The sequence below is a fragment of the Streptopelia decaocto genome, assembly GCF_964273445.1.
Source record: "Streptopelia decaocto genome assembly, chromosome: 3".
NCBI classification, from domain to species: Eukaryota; Metazoa; Chordata; class Aves; order Columbiformes; family Columbidae; genus Streptopelia; species Streptopelia decaocto.
The window spans coordinates 5,437,863-5,459,422 of record NC_138656.1 but is presented as its reverse complement, the minus strand read 5'-3'; the positions used below and the strand labels follow the sequence as shown (position 1 = coordinate 5,459,422).

The 21,560-nt window shown below is 36.3% G+C and overlaps 1 protein-coding gene across 1 annotated transcript in view; it reads right to left on the bottom strand.

The window, feature by feature from the left end:
• Window positions 1-21,560, bottom strand: part of SLX4IP (SLX4 interacting protein) — a 73,223-nt gene that overhangs the window by 29,066 nt on the left and 22,597 nt on the right. The window contains exons 4-5 of the mRNA XM_082049775.1: window positions 8,218-8,307; window positions 5,197-5,320 (exon numbers count right to left, since the gene is read on the bottom strand). Coding sequence (XP_081905901.1) covers window positions 5,197-5,320; window positions 8,218-8,307 — 214 coding nt within the window. The remainder of the gene's footprint in view (window positions 1-5,196; window positions 5,321-8,217; window positions 8,308-21,560) is intronic.

Here is a 21,560-nt window from a genome sequence, read left to right as displayed (position 1 = left end):
GACATATAACCTTGATCTTCAAGAAGAAAAATGTTTTGGTAGGGAAAAAAGAAAGCCATTATTCCCCATTAGCTGACTGTAAAAAAATGGGGGGAAAAAAGCAACCTAAAGCAAATATGGGAAATATTGAATACACGATACCAATCAAAATATTTTTTGTAAGTTATTGCATAAGTTCCTGCATACTTCAGGGATCTATGGGGCTCTGTTGTCCCTTACACAGATTAATATAAGTTTAAAGTTCACCAAAAATCTGCAGGCCACAAATCATAAATGAGCCCAGTAGTGTAAAGATGATGCAATATAATTCTTTTGAGACAGAAATTACAATATGCAACTGTAAACATCCCAGTTCATCTAAAAGGCTTCTGTCCTCCCAGTTCTCTCTGGTAGTTTATCTGCTAAAGCATATTTTCCCTCCAGTTGTGCCCGTGCAATTTTTGTAGAGTTACTCTCTAAGCGAGATAGGTAAAATAATTCTAGGTAAAACCAAACAAATCACTGTTTCACAGCAGAGGAGTAAGAATTAACAGCTGGGAGGGTGGGAATAAATCAGTTTTGCTGCTACAGGATTTTAATGTTGAATATACCCTACGAACGTCTTACACATTGCATGTTCTACAGTATCAGTGAACACTTCTAAAGCAGAACAGGGCAGTCTGAGAAGGCTGCTTTCCTTAAAAACACCATAATGCTCAAATGGAAGCAAGTCTGTAATAACTTGGAATATTTATTATCATGATTTATTGTATATTTTTGGTGTGCTTAAAGAAGCCAAGCAAATAGTTTCATAAGCAGAACAGAAAAGTATTCTCTTATGAAACTGCATCTCATGTATTTTTCTATATTAAATAAGATGTGAACTTTGACTCCAGATCTTTCTAAGGCTGAACTATTCATAATAGTCTTTGTACTTCCTCCAGTTTCTCATTTCAAGAGTTTATCGGAAGTTAATGTCTGAAAATGCAATTTCTGAGACTTCTACCTGTCCATAAAGTTCAAACACATTCACAAAAAGCAACTGGGGGCAAAGATGGATGGAGAGACACACACAGACAAAACATGACCACAATAAGCCCTGTTTCCTCAGAAAACTAGGTTAAAACCACTAAAAATACACAATCCCAGAGAAAGCAGATAAAAATCAAGCTGGGAGCTCTCTGTGCCATGTGACAGCATGCTCTCTAACTATTTGCACTGTAGAAGAGACTGTACAACAAAAAGATCTGAAATCAGAGCAAAAATGTTCCACCCTCAAGCCAAGAAAAACAGCAAGGATGCTGGGGAAGGAATGAGAAGAGATCTGAAAATTGTAGGATAAACCTAGTTAACTTTTTCATCCCTCCTTTACGAGATACCTTCTTCATTCCTTCCATTTCTAACACGGACATTTCTTCCAGCCATGTTTTCTTTCTGCATCCTCCTTTTTCTTTCCTCTGTGCCCATGTAAACTTTGCCTTTTTCCTTAATTTTTCTACAGTCCTTCATTAGCTATTCTCCTGCACTTACTATCTTCACTCAAGTCCTCTTTATAGCCTCTTGTTACTTAATTCTCATTGCTATTAATCAAAACCAGCCACCTCCAGTGGAACATGAAAAACCAGGCTCTGCTTTTCACTTGTCTACAGTAAATGAGCATTATGACACACCAAGATGCTTGACATCACCACCAAAAATAAGTATTTGATATTGAGTAGCGCAAGGGGTGCAAAGTGAAAACATACAGTGCATAAAGATAAAAACATAAGTACTGACTTTAAAAATCATACATTTGTAAAGAGATGTTTTTTGTTTAATGAATGAGAGAAATTAATCAATACGTGGGTTTGTTATTGGGTGACTTGCATTCGTTGAACTTCAAATAATTTAACCATACCTGATCAATACCCTCCTTGCTTGATTTTGGCCATGAAAATCAGATGCAGGCAAAATGAAATATTTGAAAATCTACCCAATTTTAATTTTCTCTTAAAAAATAAAACCACCAAAAAAGTCAAACCAACATCAAACGCATTTGGACATTAATTAAACACAGGAAATGGAGAGTTTATACCAAAGCTTATATTCAAAGACTAAATTAAAGCTTACTTTGGCAAATTGTTCATACTGGTCATTTGGGAGGGGTGGGGAAATTGTTCAGACAGAAGGAAGAATAGGAAGAACTTGCTTGTCTTGGCTACTTTCTGCCATTTTTCCATTCTTTCTTTCTTTCTTCTCCTATGTGTAACACCCCCAGATTTCCTAATGAGATGGTATGCGACCCACCACACACTGCTGTGTGGGTGTAACTTAAATGAAAAAGAAATGTAAATTAACAAGTAACATGCCTGGATATTTAGATTATGTGCCACAAAACTGAAAGGCGGTATTAAATAATACAAATCATAATATAACATTAATACTAAAAAGAAATTGTGATAGGTGAAAATTTTATCTTCAAAAATAGTTATGGCAGCCAGGTTAACAACAGCCTTCTCTGCTCAAGAGATCAAGGCAGCAGGATGAGATTTGCTCATCCAAGTAAGGTAGCTTGACTTCTATTTCTGAAGAAAATCCTAATACGACATGCTTTGATATTAGAGGTACTCTAAAATCTTGCTAATACTGGTCTAACAATTCTGATTCTAATAGATTTTGAATACATTCTGCAGTGTGGAAAGCAAACTAACGTTGACCCTTCAAATAGGGGTGGAGTGCTGACTTGGGATACTTGAAGTAGTAAATAACCAGCTAATAAGCATCTTAATATTCCTTCTAGAGATACACTCTTCCTTGCAATAGTGGGGGTTTTACAGCAGTGAAACTCTAGACAGAGACTTGCATAACTTTGAGCAAAAGAAACCACACAGAGTTTGAAGAGCTTGAAACTTGGAATAACCTCCAAATGCAACAATAGCTGCAAGCTTAAACATTTCAGCAGCAGCACCTACAGCACATATTTGCAGTTACCCATGTACCAAACCTGCGCACTTCTTGGTGTACTCCAAAACACTGCCAGCCAAACACTGGCCAGCTATCTTGCACTTCATCTGTTTATGATAAAAAACACAAAAACATATCATTATACTGTACAAACAGAATCTGTGAGGTGAAATACGGGAGGTTTTGGAGCCATTTGAGTGATGAAAACTGCTGAAGACTATTAGCCACGTGGCTCACCTAAAAGGGTCCCAGTTGCTCTGCTGAACACCCACCTATTCTGCTATTTCCTTCTCAGGTAAGAACAGACTTGCACCTAACTTGAATAAACTTGATTCTTGGCCGTGAACAAAGCACTTCTTTCTTACAAATTACAGCCCTGAGCAAGACAGGCTGAAAGAAGAGGAAAGAGGTGGATTTGGAAATGAAGTTCTACATGAATGTTCGTTATCACAGACTGCTTTCTTCCTTTATTTCTTTAGTGTTAATTAATGACAGCGAGATTAACCGCAGAAAACTGATAGAACAGTAATTCTGCCTCATCTGAAGTAAATATCCTTTAATCTAAAGCTGTTACAGATATTACTGATGACCTCCCCAAATGTATATCTTGAAGTTTTTCATTTTCAGGAAATAAGGGGAAGAGTCAAGCAGAAGATCAGTTCACAATGCTGGGCAGCATACCAGTATCCTTACTGAAAACTTGGTGATATAAAAGAAAATAAGACTAAAATCTCAAGAACACCCTCACATTAGTGTTCCATCTGTCTACATCCTTAAAAACAATTATGATATCTGGCAGTATTATAAAACCATTGATTTTGAAAACCAAATTTTTACTAAGGCAGAAAACTTTAAAAAATAAATAACAAAAAACATCACTCAGTAAAAGAAAACACATAAAAAGCTCAACAAATCTCAGAAATTCTGATCCCACCCTCTGTAGTATCTCTCTGTTTTCACGGTAAAAAAAAGTCTATTTGTCACCTCAAAACCAGAAAAGTACAGGGATCTGAAAGCTCATGTGTATTATAAACATTAATACTATTTTAAAGGGATAAACTGTAGTTACAACTTGCAAGGAAGAAAAGGGTTTGAAAAGCCTTTAGTGTCGTGAAGCACTTTTTACTCATGCGGTATTATGTTTTTGCGGGCGGAAAAAACCCCTCCTGTCATGCCATTGCAATCTGCCTCCCATATATGCCTAAAATTCTGCAATAAGACGCCAACTGTGCAGTATTTAACCTGTGTTTTCTTATTAAAAATACTCAGTAATATTGATGATAGTGTTTAAAGCTGTAACCACCAATTAGAATTCTACAGGAATATACCTTTTCAATAACTGAAAACGTTTTGAGAGGCAAAGAATTTTTCAGAACTAAAATTGTTAAAATTGTTAATATGAAACACAATGAATTAAAGAAATTGTATCAGGATACTGATTGTATACTGTAAGCATGCAAATATACTAATTACAGAATTCATATTTCAGTACAGATCTATTTCAATATATATTTAAGGAAATGTGAGAAACCATAGGTAACACAGGGCTTTACTATTGCAGCCCTTCTTTTCTGTGACAAGTTTATAACATGCTCCAAGCTGGCTCCACTACGATGACCAGAACAGCTAGTGAAATAACATTAAACAAAAACTAGCAAGGCATTTCACCTGAAAGATGATCTAACATTAGAGCACAAGCCATAGCGATCATTATCTTTAGTTTAAAAATTGCACTTATTAGTCTCACCACCCTCACGTACAGAAAAATCGAAGTTTCAAGTAGGTAAACAGTCTTACTACTGTTCTCCACCACACTATAATTACTCCCAAGCCATCAACGCTACTGCCAAGCCTGTAGTAACACCGGTGAAAAAAGCCGTTTATCACATCATAGCATATTTTAAGAACAAACAGATTGTCAAAAGAGGAAGAAGCTATTATTTCTAAAATAAAAACTTTCAAAACAAATCTTCAAATGGAAACAAACTTAACAAACCCACAAGGTTTCCATCAATTTTGGAGGACCCAGGATTTTACCATTTATTCTTTTTAATTCAAATTATAGGCTCTGATAATAGTACCAGCTTTGTGTTCATTTTTCAATGAGACAGAAAGTTGAATTTTATCAGTAACATAACCGAAGCAATTTCAGACCCAAACACCAGCTATTTCAGGCTTACTGGCTTTCCCTATGGCAAATTTCTCACTTGAAAAATAAAGAACAGCAGTTTCCACCATACTTTATTTCACAATACATTAAAGAATTTATTTTACCAGTAAGAAACATAGGACCAGATGGTGCGTGTTCCACTGATTTCCATTGACCGTGTTGTTTACGTGCCTCCAAGTAGTGTTTGACCCTTGAAGCAACAACTTCTTCTAGCAGCGTGCAAACCTCCTGAAAGAGTAACCATTGGCCTATTTAGAGCTGAATTTAAACATGTGAACACAGATATGTAACAGAAATAAATGCAAAATCACTCCCTTTCATATAAACAGTTTTTTTTTCCTCTGAGGAATTACATAGGGGTGAGAAGCACGTAATTTAGGAAATGAGTTTGGAGCACGGTGGGAGGGTGGGGAATCAATACTATCAATACTACAATACTATTAACTTTTGAACAGCAAATTAGTTTCATTTGTATGCAATTAGGAAAAAAAGTACATGTAAAAATAACCTAAAAATAACCTCATTTCTCTAGTTCATTTTGATTTTCCTGCTCCTACACATAACTGTTCATGTCTTTCATACTTCTTGCAGCAAAGCACAATAAAAAACGCATACAACTCAAGAGGAACAAACCCTTCAGCCAGAATAACCATAGAAAAATCTTGGAGTAAAAGCAAAAAATTAATCTCTTGAATACCAGAATGATTTTTCAGATGAATATATACACACATATTTGACACTTTTCCCTCAGTATTCTCATTTTCCACTGTGCATAACTATGTGCTCACAGAAATGATACTTTGTCGCACACAAAAATATCATTTTACCTTTTTACAGTGTTTGGATAATTGACAAAGTTATATTAGTGCCATCTAAATTAAAGTATCTTGGCTTGAATTTACTTTTGATTAACCTAGAAAGTGCGCAGAGCAACAAATTTTTCATGTATTTCTCTAAGTGCCCATATCTTGGTCAACCACAAGCAGTTATTTTCTCCTTACGGTAAGAAATACATTTTCCTTTCTGGTTGAAGAGTACAATTATAAAATACTATATCTCCTCATTCTTCTGTTTAACTCATTAAAGTGATCTCATTACACATTCTCACAGGCCGATGCGTTCAGGTTAGAAGGAAAAGGTCTAGAAAGCAGAAACATCACGTGCATTCGGTTCCTTCTGCAACAACAGAGATTAGCACGCACTTCCTTAATTTACATGGCAAATATTTTAGCTGTTATGCTTATGGAAAGATTATTTAAATGTTTCTCCACAAAGAACTATATAGACCTATATTTAAGAAAGTATAAACAAGAGCAAGCTTCAAGGGAATTGTTTCTGCGGACTTTCCACCCCTAAAAAGAACTTGTAACTGAGACCTTCTATATGCATATGGAGAGATCATAGCATCGGTATGAATAGAATTCAGTTTAATAAATGTTTCTCAAAATACAAAGACAAAACTTTGCTCTTTCAGGGGAAAAGAGACAGGACAGAAAGAGCAGGGAAATTTGAAGGGCAGAGAAAGAAAATCTCCCAAATGCATCAATATGCATCTTGCAGCAACCCCAAGATGGATCCACACATAACATGTGGCAGCAAACGGCAGCCACTGACTTTCATCCAGGGTGAGCAGGGGATAAGCAGAACTCGTGTTTGTGTTACAAGGGGTCTAAGGCATCTGCTTTTCCCACAAACAAGCAAACAGGGCTGTACCACCATTAGTGTTTTAAAGAATTTGGAAACAACAAAAATGTAGAAAACTGCTTGTGATGAATATGTAAAAGCTCTTATAAAAAAACCACATAGGCTTAATATACCAACAATACATTACTGACCTTTTTCTTCCCAGTTTAACAAAGACTCTGCTTAGGATTTTCAGGAAGCGAATTGTAAAGCTATTGGAACCGCACTTCTCAGTTGTCGAAAATATGCAACCTTTGTACTTCGCTCAAAATGTGCGGTCACAGAAATGCAATGAATGCTGCCCTGTCATGCCTCTTTATTAAATCAATCATGATCTAATTTCCTGAAATTCATATCTTTTGTTTTGGCAGCCTTACAAAATACATTTTGAAAACACTTAAAATCAGATAATCGAGATAGGAAAACGGGTTTTAAATAGAAGGGGGAATGAGTATTCATTTAGTCAGAAAAAAAAATCTAAAATATTTCCCCTATTTTCTTCTTTTGCTGCTTAATAAAGCACAAATGCAATGAACCACAATGCTGTTAAATATTCTGCTTTCACTCCCTGAGGATATTAATTTATTGTTTCTTTTAATTTTATTTAAACATATTAGTTTGAGATGTACAGGGATGCTCTGTAGTGACAAGTTAATTACGCCATTATTAGGAAAGCTATCTGCTGAAAATTACCGTAACGGAGACTTGCGGGAAAGTCCACAGGCATTTGAAACATGTCTTGCATTCATTTTCAACAGGGAACTTCTCAAGTTCCCACACAGACCGAAATAGGGGAAAACTCCCACCAGTAACTCATCACAAGGTTGTAGCAAAAATCACACAGAATCTGATGAAAGTTAAATTCATAATTTTGCTGGCCACTGATGCACTGATTTTCCAAAATTTCATCTCCTGACAAGACATTCCAATGATATACTTAGAAATACAGACTGGGAGTTTGTTTTCATAAGACACAATGGTTCGACTATTGTTTATCATGCATACTCATTATGTTTTCTTGCACTCTGTAAATGCAACACCAATTGCACTTCTCAGAAGGAGAAAAAACAATTGATAGAAAGATATTTCCCCAACAAGCTCTGCAAAAAAGATACCTGTCATAATCTAGTTTATATGATTCAGGATAATTTATCAACACTCATGAGATATGTTTCTAAAATTCAAACTCAGAAGAATCAAAACACCATTTGCACTTGCATTTATGTACATACACAGAGTTTAAAATTTAAAAGGCAAATTGAAAGTGGTCATTAGTGACCCAAAAAGCACATATGGTTGACTTAGGGGTCCCACAGCAACCGTTGACAAGTAGCTCTAACTAACACTATTCTCATAACACTGAAAAAACGAACAGTTTAGGGCAATCCAACTTTTTTCCCTGCAGCCACAAGCTTTTGAAGTAGCACTGGTATTTGTTGTACCTCTTTCTCATGATCTGAAAACCAGCTGGTGTCTTTACTGGAGCCTTCAGGCAAAATATGAACATCCACCAAAACAGCAAAGTTCCCACACTGAAAAAAAGAAAGAAGAAAAAAAAAATGTTCAACTGTAGCTGCTAGGAAGCACATGTTGAGCAGACAAGGAGGTAAACAATCAGGTAAGCATATGCATCTGATTCAGAGATACAGCAGGAAAACAAAAAACTGTAGAAGATTAAGAAGTATGGAATTACAAATTTACCATTGTTTGTGGACTCAAGGTGAAACAAGAGCACCAGACATTGATAGCTCACTGAAAAGTTAAACAAGCACAAGTACATAGAATTTTCTTGTGTTATTTATATGTCACTTCAAACAAATGAAAAACACAAAAAATTACCTATTCCTTCACCAAACTCCCATCATTCTATATTCTGGTAATTTAGCACCACATTAATTACTTAGCTTGCATTTTAAGTCCTTAAAAACACAGCCTTTTTAGAAGTCTTTTCCTCTCTCTAAACTACCTAACAAAAAGAATGGCGAGCTTGAAGAACTTGTGGTAACTGCCTAATATTCATTGGCATCTGTTATTTAGCCAATACTATACTTGGAATGGTTAAATGATAATAAGGCTAGCCTATTAATAAACACTATATAGTTATTAGGATGATAGAGGCTACATCCCAAGCCACATCAACTATTTCGGAAATTCCTTGATAGACCTTAATTAAGGACAGTGTGCCATACAAGGTTTAATTATTTTCTTTTACCAGTGCATCAATCATTGTAGTGACCTTCTAAAACAACGGCACAAACATATCTCCTTAGTTGTGCTCTGCACTAAACTAACTCACCCCTAGCAAGAGAATACTGCTCGCTTTGCATACAGAGATATTGTGCCTTACCAGCTTCTGTGTTCTCTTTCTTCTACTGTAACACAGCACCAAATATGACTCAGACCTCTTTCTTCTACTGTAACACAGCACCATATATGACTCAGACACCCTTTAACTAAACAACTCGCAAGGTAAAAGCCAATTTCATCACTGTTTCGTCTGCTTGTGCCGCACTTACAATGCAATAAACTCACTCTTTGAGAAGGCTGGACACATGCGGTCATGGCAATCACACGTCCAAAATGCCTGATGGAATAGAAACAACACCCTGATGCCAGACAAACCTCAAATGTCTAGGTACAACCCAGCATTCAATTAGTCTTGTTTCAAGTGGATGTTGTAGCGCACAGTTTCTGTCCTAACTTTCACCATATTTGCTCTTCACTGCTAAACATCTGTAAATGCTACGCCAGAATTCCAATTGCTAACAGAACCAGTCATAGAAATACTGTAAGATGTATTTTTACACTACAGTTGTACATCATCTACAGTCTAAAAGGTACATTTACATCTTAGGCTTATGGTATAGCAGAAGCACATCCCTTGAGAGTACCATTATATGTACAGTTAGAATAGATAAGGAACAAGATTTAGCACCGATTTTATTGATCGTGACAGTGTATTTGGTAAATTAGATACCTCTGGGTTTACAAAACACTTAGATCTGTAAATTATCCGTGAACAGAAGTATTTAAACAATTATTTAAATAAAATAAAACTATAATTCATGACCAATATTGTATTGTAACTAGAATGCAGAAGTTTGCCAAATGAGACAGGCATGGTGAAAATATCTTGAGAAACTTCTAAGTTGCTTATAGGTATCAGTCACTGAAAGAGCAGAATGCTTTGATCTATTTTATCAAAAGGTTTCTCTTTCCTCCAGAGAACCAAGAACTACCAGATGGCTGCAATGGCAAACCTCTCCAAGCTTTAAATTGATGACAAAATATCTCTCAGAAATCTCTGGTGAATCATTAGTCAGCTCCAGCAAACTTTTGAGTTGACTACTGAACTTCAAAGTTAGCAGACACTGCATATTATAAAGAGAAAGCCAGTAAATTATTCATGGCTCAGCACTTGCAACAACGAACAAGTCTTTGATACGTCAAGAAAATTCAAATTATCAAATGCTACATGTTAACTTGCATCATTTTCTCTTGACTACAGAAACTTTATGTATAGACACAGATGTGAAGTATAGACCTGTTTTTCAAGGAGAGATAATGATTGTAATTATTTCTTTTGAATGACAACATTTGTCTCATTTGCTGATTTTGAAACAATTGAGAAAAAAGAAAATAACAAATAATACTTGAAACTATATAATGGAACAAATGAAACATTTGTAATACTTCAAAGAAAAACAAATACATATAAACAATGCATAGATCCTTGTAGTAGACAAGCTTTCCCAATGGAAGAGTTTTGGAATACTTTTCTTGTAGACAGCATGCCTGGAACTATTTCAATCCCAAAAAGCCAATGGTTTTACCACTCAATCAGAATAGCTTTGGGACAGGACACAAGGAAGCGTAACACAGACCAAAAGGAATAAGGGGAGTAAGAGAATACACAGACCTTTCTGGGACTCATTACCTGCTGGTTTTCCTAAACCATAAACATGATATAAGCGACAGCTCCCATGCAGGCTCCTTTGCACTCTGAAATTATACACTGGATATTCTCCACCTGTATTTATACTTTATATGCCTCCACATGGTATAGCTTTACGTGTGATATTTACACTAAGCAGCTCAATGCAGCTTTGGCTGCTCCAGTAGCAAAGGAAAAGTTCTCTGTACAGACTAAATTCCAATACAAATAATTGTGTGGAATAGAGGGAAGTGGAAAAAAGTATACTGTTTATATTAACAGATATGATCTTATAAAAGTTTCTAAATAATTTTTATTTTTATTCTGAAAGCATATAATTCCATGAAAATACTAGCTTTTATTTTAGAGGAAATGAAGTGTTTCCAGCCATAGTGGCTGCAAGAAGCAACTCGTGACTCCTGGGTACTGTAACTGAAAGGAAAACAAAAAGAACAGAAATTTTTAATTCTGTGTTTTCAATCTATCTCAAAATTTGCACTGGAAATTATTTTTAGGGGTGTGATTATCAAAGCTGAAACCCAAACACCTGATTTGATAGGAAACACTTTTGTCAAGTATCACTAGAAGAACATTTCACTGAAAAATTAAAGACAAACAGATGCGCCAATTTTATATCCTCCATAATTTTAGAATTCAAAATGTCTTTATATTTACAAACTGGTTTTTAATGTTAATTTATTTACTGTAACGGGCTAATATCATTCACCGTGTTATTAAACAAAAAGCTTTAAACAATCTCAGAATGTTGTTAGTGTACTGTTGTACAGTAATGGCATCTAATTCAGAACACATTTTTGGGAATCAAACTGTTTATACAAATATATCAAACACTTTGTAGTTTCTGCAAATGGAAATGATAACGAGACACGTCACATAAACAGAATGAATAACAATGCAAAGTGGTAAATCAGTCAAGGAAGGTAAATCTGCTCATAACCTGCTAAAACCATGACCCCGGATAAGCATATATGAGATGGTGGATTCTTATTATCTCAGATCTCCTAATGAATAGATAAGCACAGACAAATACAGGGTGTTTCAAAAAGATGGACCCAATCATGAAATCTTTGAAATTGGGTCCATCTTTTTGAAACACCCTGTAGTTTTTATTGCTATACTCATTTTTACAATCAGGATGCTTCTACATGGGTACTCTCATTTCTTTATATTACTTCACTTCAAATAGCATAAAAACAGTCATCACAAACAAAAACACCCGGGATGCTGCGGTTAAGCATGGTGAGCGTGTATTGAGTTCCATCACTCCAAGTGTGCTGTATCATCACACTCGACAGGACTGCCGAGCCAGCCTCCCTAGACACACATTAGCATTTCCCGTTTCTGTGATTATTGTGTGGACGCGGCTGCAGGGTCAGAATTCATTGAAGTTTAGTTGAAAAGGAAATATATGACAGTTTGAGCAGCTTTTGGGGGCAGGCAGAACAGAGTCTAGCTGGCTGCCACTGTCACACATGCTTTTACTCTCCAGGAGGACACTTGCAAACCCAGGTGACACCCTCAGCATCATAGCAGGAGTTAGCTTGAAGTTTGCTGTCTCTGCTTCAGATCAGAATGGTCTTTGTAGTACAGAAAGCTTTGGAAGTTTGTTATATTATTAATTATTATATTATTAATTGGTCTACAGAAAGACAATCCCCTCCCCTATAAGCATTTCCCAGTTCCACTGGGAGAGAAGCATGCCCTACACTGTAATACTTTAGTACTAAGCAAACAGGGGTTGTTTCTTTTTTCCCCTGGAAGTTGTAATATTTAGTTGCAGTGACAATTTCATTCAACTCTCAGATGATGTCAATAGTTTAAAAAACTAGCCTAGCTCCTGAGGATCTCTCAAAAATGTCACAATGCCGCAAGGGCTTCCAAAGGCATCATTTGTAGCAGGTATCAGTCTCCAGGTGCCAAAAGCATGAAGAAGAGATTTTGTGGAGAGGGGAAAAAAGTAAGAAAGCATTTGTGAAATATCTTCTCTTACAATAAACAGGAAAATTTTAATATATTCCACCCTTTTCAAATTCTTTCTAAAATCAGTAGATATTCTAAGTTCACTTATGCAAGTTCAAACATCTACAGCACTAAGTACAATTATATTTAGTTGTTGGCCTATACACTGTGCCAACTACATTATGACTACAGATATATATACATACTTTTTCCAGGCTTTTTAGAAGCAGAAGTTTGTTCTCCTTTACCCTTCTGACCCTGAAAAAAATGCTACGTCTTCCTTTTATTTACACATTTAGCATCAATGATTTTCAATTTTTCAGCAATAGCAAGAGGCAAAAATCATTTAAGCAGGTGAATGTACAGCACAGGAGATATTTTGTCATTATACAAAATTAATTTACCTTTCATTTACAAGCGTGTCAAGGAGCAGTGTGATTCAAGGTAATATACAGAGTTTCTCAAAGTGTAGGACACAGAAATAGTGCCTCTACAGTTACTGTTGAAAGCAAGGTAGTTTGTCAACTTTGAATTTCTAGAAAGTTTAGAAAACAAAAGGTCACCAGAGATTGGTTTTATTGTCATGAGATTAATGACCAGGTCACTGGACAAGAGTAACTCGTGATTATAAAACGATTTCTTACCAGCTGATTCAGAAAGAGTACAGAACAGAGCAGAGAGAAGGCTCCAGGAGAAGCCACAAGCAGGAATCCTCAAAGAATTTATGATCAAAGTCCATTCCTCAGAATGATCAAGAATTAAGAAGCAAAGTCGGGGGGTGGGGAGAAAATTCCCCTCTTGACCTTCTGTCTATTCTGGATAAGAACTGCTTGGTTCTTGAAATTTTGGAAATTGTGTAGTTTGTTATAAATAATGCCTGGCTCCAAGAAGATGAGCTGTAACCCCAAACCATCCTCAACACTGAGCCAGTCACTACAGTATTGGGGAATTCACAGCTGCTTGTACTCGATCAACAGCAATAGCACAGGAGTTCTAACTTCAAGATCTACTCTCAAAGATAGCTGTATTAAATTATACACAAATTCAGCAGGAATCAGCCTAAAATGCATTCAGACCTTCCAAAAGCAGGGAGGAAATTACCCTTTTATAAGCTGAACGTGAGTTACATCTAAGTAATCTTTCGCAACTGGTTGGCTTGCTTTTTTAGCAGTATGGTTCGTGTCTGAGAAATTCCTCAAGGGAGGAGCATTCCGTTTTCTGGTGGTTTAGTTTTAGTCGAATGAAAGAAGCAGTATGTGAAAATTCAGCCAGTGAGCTACAGGAGTATTAAGATCACATACAGGGGTTCCCATGCCAAGCAAGTGCAAGCAGAGAACAAGCCTTTAGGACAAACGCTTGCGAAACATGGTCTGAGAACACAACAATAAACTAGGATGCAACATCAAGGCAACATCTTAGACTCTTAGAAGATGCAGACAAACAGCATGTTAAATGTAAGAAATCACGGAGGTGAGAAAAAAAAAAAAATATGTGGATTATTCAACCCCCAGGAAAATGTAAAGAATCTGAGCGGTTTCAAATCTGGTGGACCTGTGTTTGCTACTGGAGATTTTCAAATCAAGGACTAATATGCTGTTGTTCAAGCACGTAATTGTGAGACAACCACCCAAATCAACAGATCATAATAAACAAGTCAAGAACACCCTAAGTATCTGCCATGGTAAAGGATCTGCATTTTTTTATTAGCAATATAAGAATGCTTCAGTGCTAACAGCCCTTCAGTTCATCACCCACAGTCAGGCTAAGCAGTAATTACTTAATCTAAACATCTGAACTAGTCTAGGAGAACTGCTCTATCAGGTACAATGTTGAAAAAGAGGCCTAAATTGCATGTGAGAATTAGGCTTAATTTAGGCTGTCAATCTATGCTGGTCTGGTTCCAATTCCGTAGGAGGTTGTATTGCCTACATATAGAAAGGAGCCATGTAGCTGGAGCTCAAACAATTGCAAAAAGCAAGTTTTTCCTCAGGGTAAAGTCTCCAAGTAACAGTGCAATCTCAACAATGTTTTCAAAGGATATATACCATGTCCCTGCCTGTGTCAGAACTCATCCAGAAAAACAGAAATAACAGCACTGTATTTGTTCAAGAAAATAGAAATATAATTTGAGATTTTAACAAGCTGCTTCCACCCTTTTGTCGTAAAATATTCACATTAAAACTGTGGTATCTGTAAAATCACTGCTAGGCAAGCCATGAAAAAATACTAATCTCTGCAGCAACCTGCATTTATGACACTTGAGGTTTGGGAGTGTGAGGCCATGTTAGATAGCCAAACATATTTATAACGTATTTAAACGTAGTTAATTCTCAATTATAAATGTAAAGGGCATTTCTTGGTCTTGCAAGCACCAGTAGAGTGTCACAGGGTAACACATAATTTTTTAATCACCTGACCTTTGGTGAGCGGGTGCCGATAAAGCTTTGAGCTATCTTACCCAGCTTACCCTAAGCTATCAACAACAAAAGTTTGGTATTATGAAAATTATTCACGAGAGCAACAGTGTTGTCGCTGCCGTACGAAACTGGAATTTGGGACGTCCTCTTTGGTTCTAGAAAGTCAGTGTTGGGATTCAGTTTCGTACCCACGTGGAAAGACAAAGGAACTTGGTTGCACCCTGTACAAAAAGCTCTGCACATCTGAATCATTAATCTTGTAATGATCAGATACTACAGTAAGGGGTATCATCATATTGAGTATTGAGAACTGGTCACCCTAACAATGATCGTTACTGCCTTTGATTTCTGCACCAAGGATCAGAAAAGCACGTCGTTCACTATCAGTGACTAACTTTAATATCAAATTCAGCCATTTCTAACTACCACAGGTCTAGTAATAGGTTAAAACAACTAGAATGATTAGATTCATAATACAAAAAAGGGCTTGCTCATTAAAGTCCATTAAACAGCACTGACAACTAATGCTGCTTACAAACCTAAAAAATCACAAACAGTAAAGCGACAATGTAATTTTCTGAAGAAATTAGAGCCAGTAATAAAAACACTTAAGGGCTTTTTTCAGACCTTAAACTTGTTAAATAATTTTCACAGGTTTTCACATGTTCTGCATGCTATATGTTAATACTAATGAGCCAAACTTTAAAGTATAACAAAAGATTACCAAGTATGTATTGGCAAGCTATGCTGCATTTGTGAAGCATACGAAAAGAACCACCATACAGGACAGCTGAGGAGCTTAGCAATGTACCACCCGATTTTATCTGTTTCTGTATATGCTAGTCATGACTAGAAAATAAAGTGCAATAAAAATTAAGATACAAAGACACCACACCCTCAATATCTTTTGATGTAAACTCTGCCAGACAAAATAAATCCAGCCATTGAATAGCACGGAAAACATGATTTACAAAACTTTTGCAAGGTGAAGAAGAGAGAAACCACAATGTTTTTTCGGTAAAGTAACGTGCGCTTAACTAAGATGAAGGGAGCAGCGGTTCTCAAGCAGATGATGCATCCAGTAACATATTTCTTGAGTTTACTGTACAACAGCTGCAGGGATGGGCCGACTTCCCTCGCCCAAAAACACAACAGGGAAGTGAGGGCAGGTCCCATGCAGGAAATTGTTCCATGTTCCCCGACTTCGCAATAATTTCACAAAGCCTCTGATTCCTTTTTATACCAAGAGACACAGTCTCACCTGCTCTAAAATCTGCTCCCTTCCCATGAAGATACCTACCACAGTACGCAGCTACTTAAATGGGAAGCAGGAGGCAACAGAAAACCAACCCAGACATCTGCAGCCCATGTTTCAATATAAAATATTTGCAGATGTTAAATCTTCACGCCAAAATAATTTAACAGATTAAAGATACATTGAGTACACATGCTCAGACTTTAAGACAAATACATAAAGCAAAAGTATTTATTTAAAAAAAAAAAAAAAAGACTAGCTAGCCAAATTTCTTAATATTGTTAAATTTGCTTAAGCGGTTCAAGTGTTACATTTTCCAAGTGCGTAAAAGATGTACTTTTTAACTCTGCATTTTAACTGATCTGTCTTTGAAACAAAGCAAAGCCAGGAAAGTTTCAGAACTGCATGAAATGTTTTTCAGAAATAACGTAAGAAAATAAGTGATTCACTTCTGAAAAAAAGCATATTACAAAGGTGACACCCTTTGGACAAAATCCTTCTGTTAAGTGGTAGCATATTTAGTCAACATAAAGCAGAGGAAAGCTCAACAAACTAATCAGTGCTTTATCTACACAAGCACAAGGGAAGAAACACGAGCCTTGCAAGTGAACAAGTGACGCTCTAAATCTTGCTGCTGAAAAAGCAGAATCAAACAGATGGATAATACGTGGTATTTCAAAATGAAAACAGATCAGCAAAAACTTCAAGGAATTAATAGCTGGAAAGCAAAGGATTTTTTTTTCCTAATGTCCAAGGGAAAAATTTGTTTTCATCCGGCATTGAACAGAATATATAATAAATAGACTTTGTGCATAAATAAAAAGAAAAACGGATACAAAAGGAATAGGAGAAATGACTGATTTGTAAAAATATGTAACACATTAACATAGTTGAACACTGAAGAGTTAGCAACAAGCAAGAACAAGTTGTGAAGTTTACCACTGATTCCAGGTGGAGGTGTTTGCCACCAGAAAGGCTTCAAACTTAACCTGCATACTAAAAACTACTGAGTTTGATAGAAATAAACAGGGAGTGACTATTCATATATCTCTCCTAGCAAACTTAAGGAGTGGTAACCTCTGGGAGGAGACCAGGGCAATGAAAAGCAGGTGGTGGATGAGCAGATCTTAACTTAAATCACGTGAAAAAGTCCTGACTATGTTCCAACATCAGGCCTTCGGGAGGCACCCACTAATGCATCATCTACCTATAAGGCAGGCGGGTGCGTCCAGCATTAGATCATACACATTAATCAGGATTTAGGTGCCCCTAGCAGGCACTTCAAAAATTTGTAACCTCCCCCAAAAAAAAGATAAGTGACTCAATACCAATATTCCCCTTTCTACAATTCAGTTTCTCATGTTGGGGTGTGCAAATTGCCTACTATTTTTCTTCTAAAGGTTTGTCTAAATGAGTTGATCAACTCAAGTCTCTTCCACTAGGGGAAAAGAAAATCCAAACTAAGTGTGATTGTTCTTAACATGAAAACAAACATTGAAAGGACACAGAAAGAAACAAACTGTGTATATTTTACACAAGTGTAGTTTAATCTATAATGGTTTTGTCACTTTCTGTAATTCTTTTTCACACTAAGTGCATCGATGTGTATTATATTCACATGTGGTCAATCAAGTCATGAAAACCCAAGAGAACACACTTGGTTTTAATACAAGGTACAGACAGTATGGGTGACCCACTGCTCATTTTCACCTATTATGAAGTATAATAGAAACAACATGCTGCCGAGATTTCGGAGAAGTCCTGTATTAAAGATGTGAGGAGGGGAATGGCAAGAAGGACTAAATTATTCTCAAAAAATTATTTATGTGTTTCACTGAGACCAAAAAAGCTGTTGCCTCAAAGAAAAAGATCATTTTAGTAATGTTAAAAAGGACTATCCATACCTAGGATTTCAACTGATATTTACGAAGGCATTTTTTAAAAGTTGAAGCTTTAAATTTCAAAGCAATTTCTTTATTTTAATTTTCCCTGGATTATGTTACTAATTGGGAATATGTGGGAAATATTTCCCACAATTACGTTCATAAAAGTCAAATTCCAGTGATAATTAGCAGCAATCCTAACACATGTGGAAAACATTAAAATCACTTAAAATGATAAATAGTGTTGATTTTATGTAACAAAATGTACACTTTAAATACATAAAAAGTTATATTGGGTCAATCCAAAGGCCCACAATGACCCCCATGCTCTGACAGCAACTAGTAGTAGATGTCTACAGGAAAACATAAAAAAAAGGCAAGCACATAATACATCTATGGAGGAAAGTATTATTACTAAGACATTTGGGAACGTGAGATTCTGCGTGTTTCTATCCCATAGGCTATAGTTGTATTTAGAAGTCATAGGTGATTGTTTTCTTATATAAAACTGCATGATTTTTTGCATCCACAATATCCTGTGGCAAGCTGTCCCACAAACCAAAAACACACACATGAGGAATCATATCTTGTAGTTAATCTCAAATTATCATGTTGGTTTAACTAAATACCCTCCGTTGTTAAATTAGAACAAACAGTCATATTTATCTCTTCCCACCATCCATGTTATAATAGACCACTATTATTCCCCACCCACCCACCTCCAGCTTTTTCTCTTCCAGGCTGAAGAGTGTTAAATTGTTCCTTACAATGAAGAAGTTCCACACTAATTCTCTTTAGTTCCACTAAGGTGAATTATAACACTCTGTTCCTAATAATTCTCCAAATAGACTTGGCTTTTTAAAGTGCTGCTGTGAACTGAGCTGATGCTTTCAGAAAATACTATAAACTTCAAGAAGTCATTCCTGTGTGGTGGTCCTTTATTCAGAACCCGTCACCTGTATCTATAAGTTTGGACCAGTTTTCCCTCATGCCCACACAAATGGCATTTACATAGGAATGTCATTTTATTGAACAGTCAGTCTGAGGTTTTTTGCAATATTTCACTGTAAGCCTTCTTATTCAGCTCCGTTCCCAGGTTATTTACAAACACAGTGTCCACCCCAGAGTTTGACTCCAGTATTGCCTCCATCACCCTTTATCCTTTAGTCAGGTGGTCTATGTAAGGACCCTCTCTTTCAGCTCAAAGCAACCTTAGTGAGGCACCTTGTCAATCACTTTTGGAGAATGTAAACAGGTTATAGCACCCAGATTTCCCTGTTTAATACCCTCACCAGTTCATGCAAAGAAGCCAGGGGGCTGTGATACATAACTTCTCTTACAACGGGTGTTTCGACTTTTTCCAATGTACTACACAAATCTGTATATCCATTCATTCTGCCTTAATGGAGTTTGTGCTAATTTGCCTGCTACAGGTGTTAGACATGGATCTGGCAACTTTCAAGTCCTATCATACAAGGCACTCTCAAACATACAGAACTAGGGTAGTTTAAAGAAAAAAACAAGATTTGCCAAAGTTTATTATTCACACAGATGCTAAAATGTGGCTTTATGTGCACTTATTCCAGTGCAGAGTACCAATTAATTAGAATAAATAACTATATTAATACTCATTGTTTCTTTTGCAGCTAAGAACACTACAAAACTGGAAAACCAGTTTTCAAAGGTTTCAAATCTGTTTCAAAAATGCCAGCTTTTTAATGACACCTTAGTAAATAGCAAAACTCTGCAAATGCATCTTAGTACCTTCTCCTCTTTTGTATAAACATATAATCCTACTCAAGCTGGTGCTCCCTCCCTCAGACTAATTCTGCTCCACTCTTCTTCCAGATTCCCCCCCTACTGAAGCAAACTGCTGAAAAAAAAGCACCTTCTGTACATAAGATGATAATGTTGTGTGAAACAGTCCCTTAGCATTTTTATTTTTATCATTTTCTAACCAAACCCACATATATTTCTACATTTATCAGGTTATTTTTCTCCTTGCTCTATCAGTAAGCCTATCTCAAAAATTTGCAACACTTCATGACATTTTTCACTATTATCAGTTCACCATTCAAGACTTTCTCTGTGCCTGCCTAGGTCACAGTTCTTCCTTAATGCATCTTCTACATAGGTGAGTGCTATAGTAAAGCTGACAGAAGTGAAGTAAGGTATGCCATCTAATAATGAGCCTCTAAGATGTCACCTAGGTGAATTAAATCTTGCTTAATTGCAATGTTTAAGTCTATCTAGCAATATGTTGAAATAGAAAACTAAAACTGAAGTATTTAATAAGTCTGCAGTACACCTAATTTTCCATAACCTTTATCTACCTGCTTAGCTCTGCAAGGGTTCTTTACATGCAACATCCCTACCTGCTGCATTGCAATTTGATGCTCGTAATTACAAGACAACTGTCAACTGCTTCATATCCCTCAAGGGGTAAATAATTTTAATCAGTTTTGATTTTGCTCCTCTGAAAAATGAAATTCTGCAAGTGACACAGCATTTTGCATTAATAAAAACAGAGCATTTTTCTTTAAAAAAAGTCAACTATCAGTCACCAGAGCTGTAAAAACGAGGCTCAGTTTACACCACAAGCCAAGAAAAACAACTGGTTCTTAACTTGCTAGTCCTTTTAATTTATTACCATACTCAGGAGCTATAACTCAAATTTGTAATCAACAAAAAATAATTATTGGTGCATCAGCACAAGAGAAGACTTTTTTCCCCCTGCTTGCTGAAGTACAGTTCTGGTCTATATCACTCTCAGTTCCCAAGCCTCTTTCCACCTCTCCTTATCTCTGTCTTCATTTTCCCACTGTCAAAGCCTGTTTTTCCAGGAAGGAAAGTTATGGTAAAGATGAGGAATATTGCTCAGCACCTCTTTGCCCTTTGGCACTGCTATCAAACACTGGGATTTTATCTGCCACATTAGCAGAGATCTTACAAAAAACACATTCCTTTTTGTATAATGTACATGGTGGTCACTCAAACAATAACCAGTAACAGATGTCTGAAGTGAGGAAAATGGTCTATTTAAATAGAACTTTATAAATTCTGATGATACTTTCCCAGATTTGAAACCTTGACACTTAATTTATAACTATCAGTATGGCCATATACTTTCCTTTGTCTGTTTATTTCTAGTTCCAACCTCAGTGAAGATACTTTGTCCATCATGCTCTAAGTTTCACTATGACCTTGCAGATAATCTTACTCTCAACTTCCATTCATTTAACAGTGTAAAGATAGTGGTAAAAATCCTTTGCAAAGAATCCAATAGCCAAATAAAGAATTCTGACAGGGGCTATGA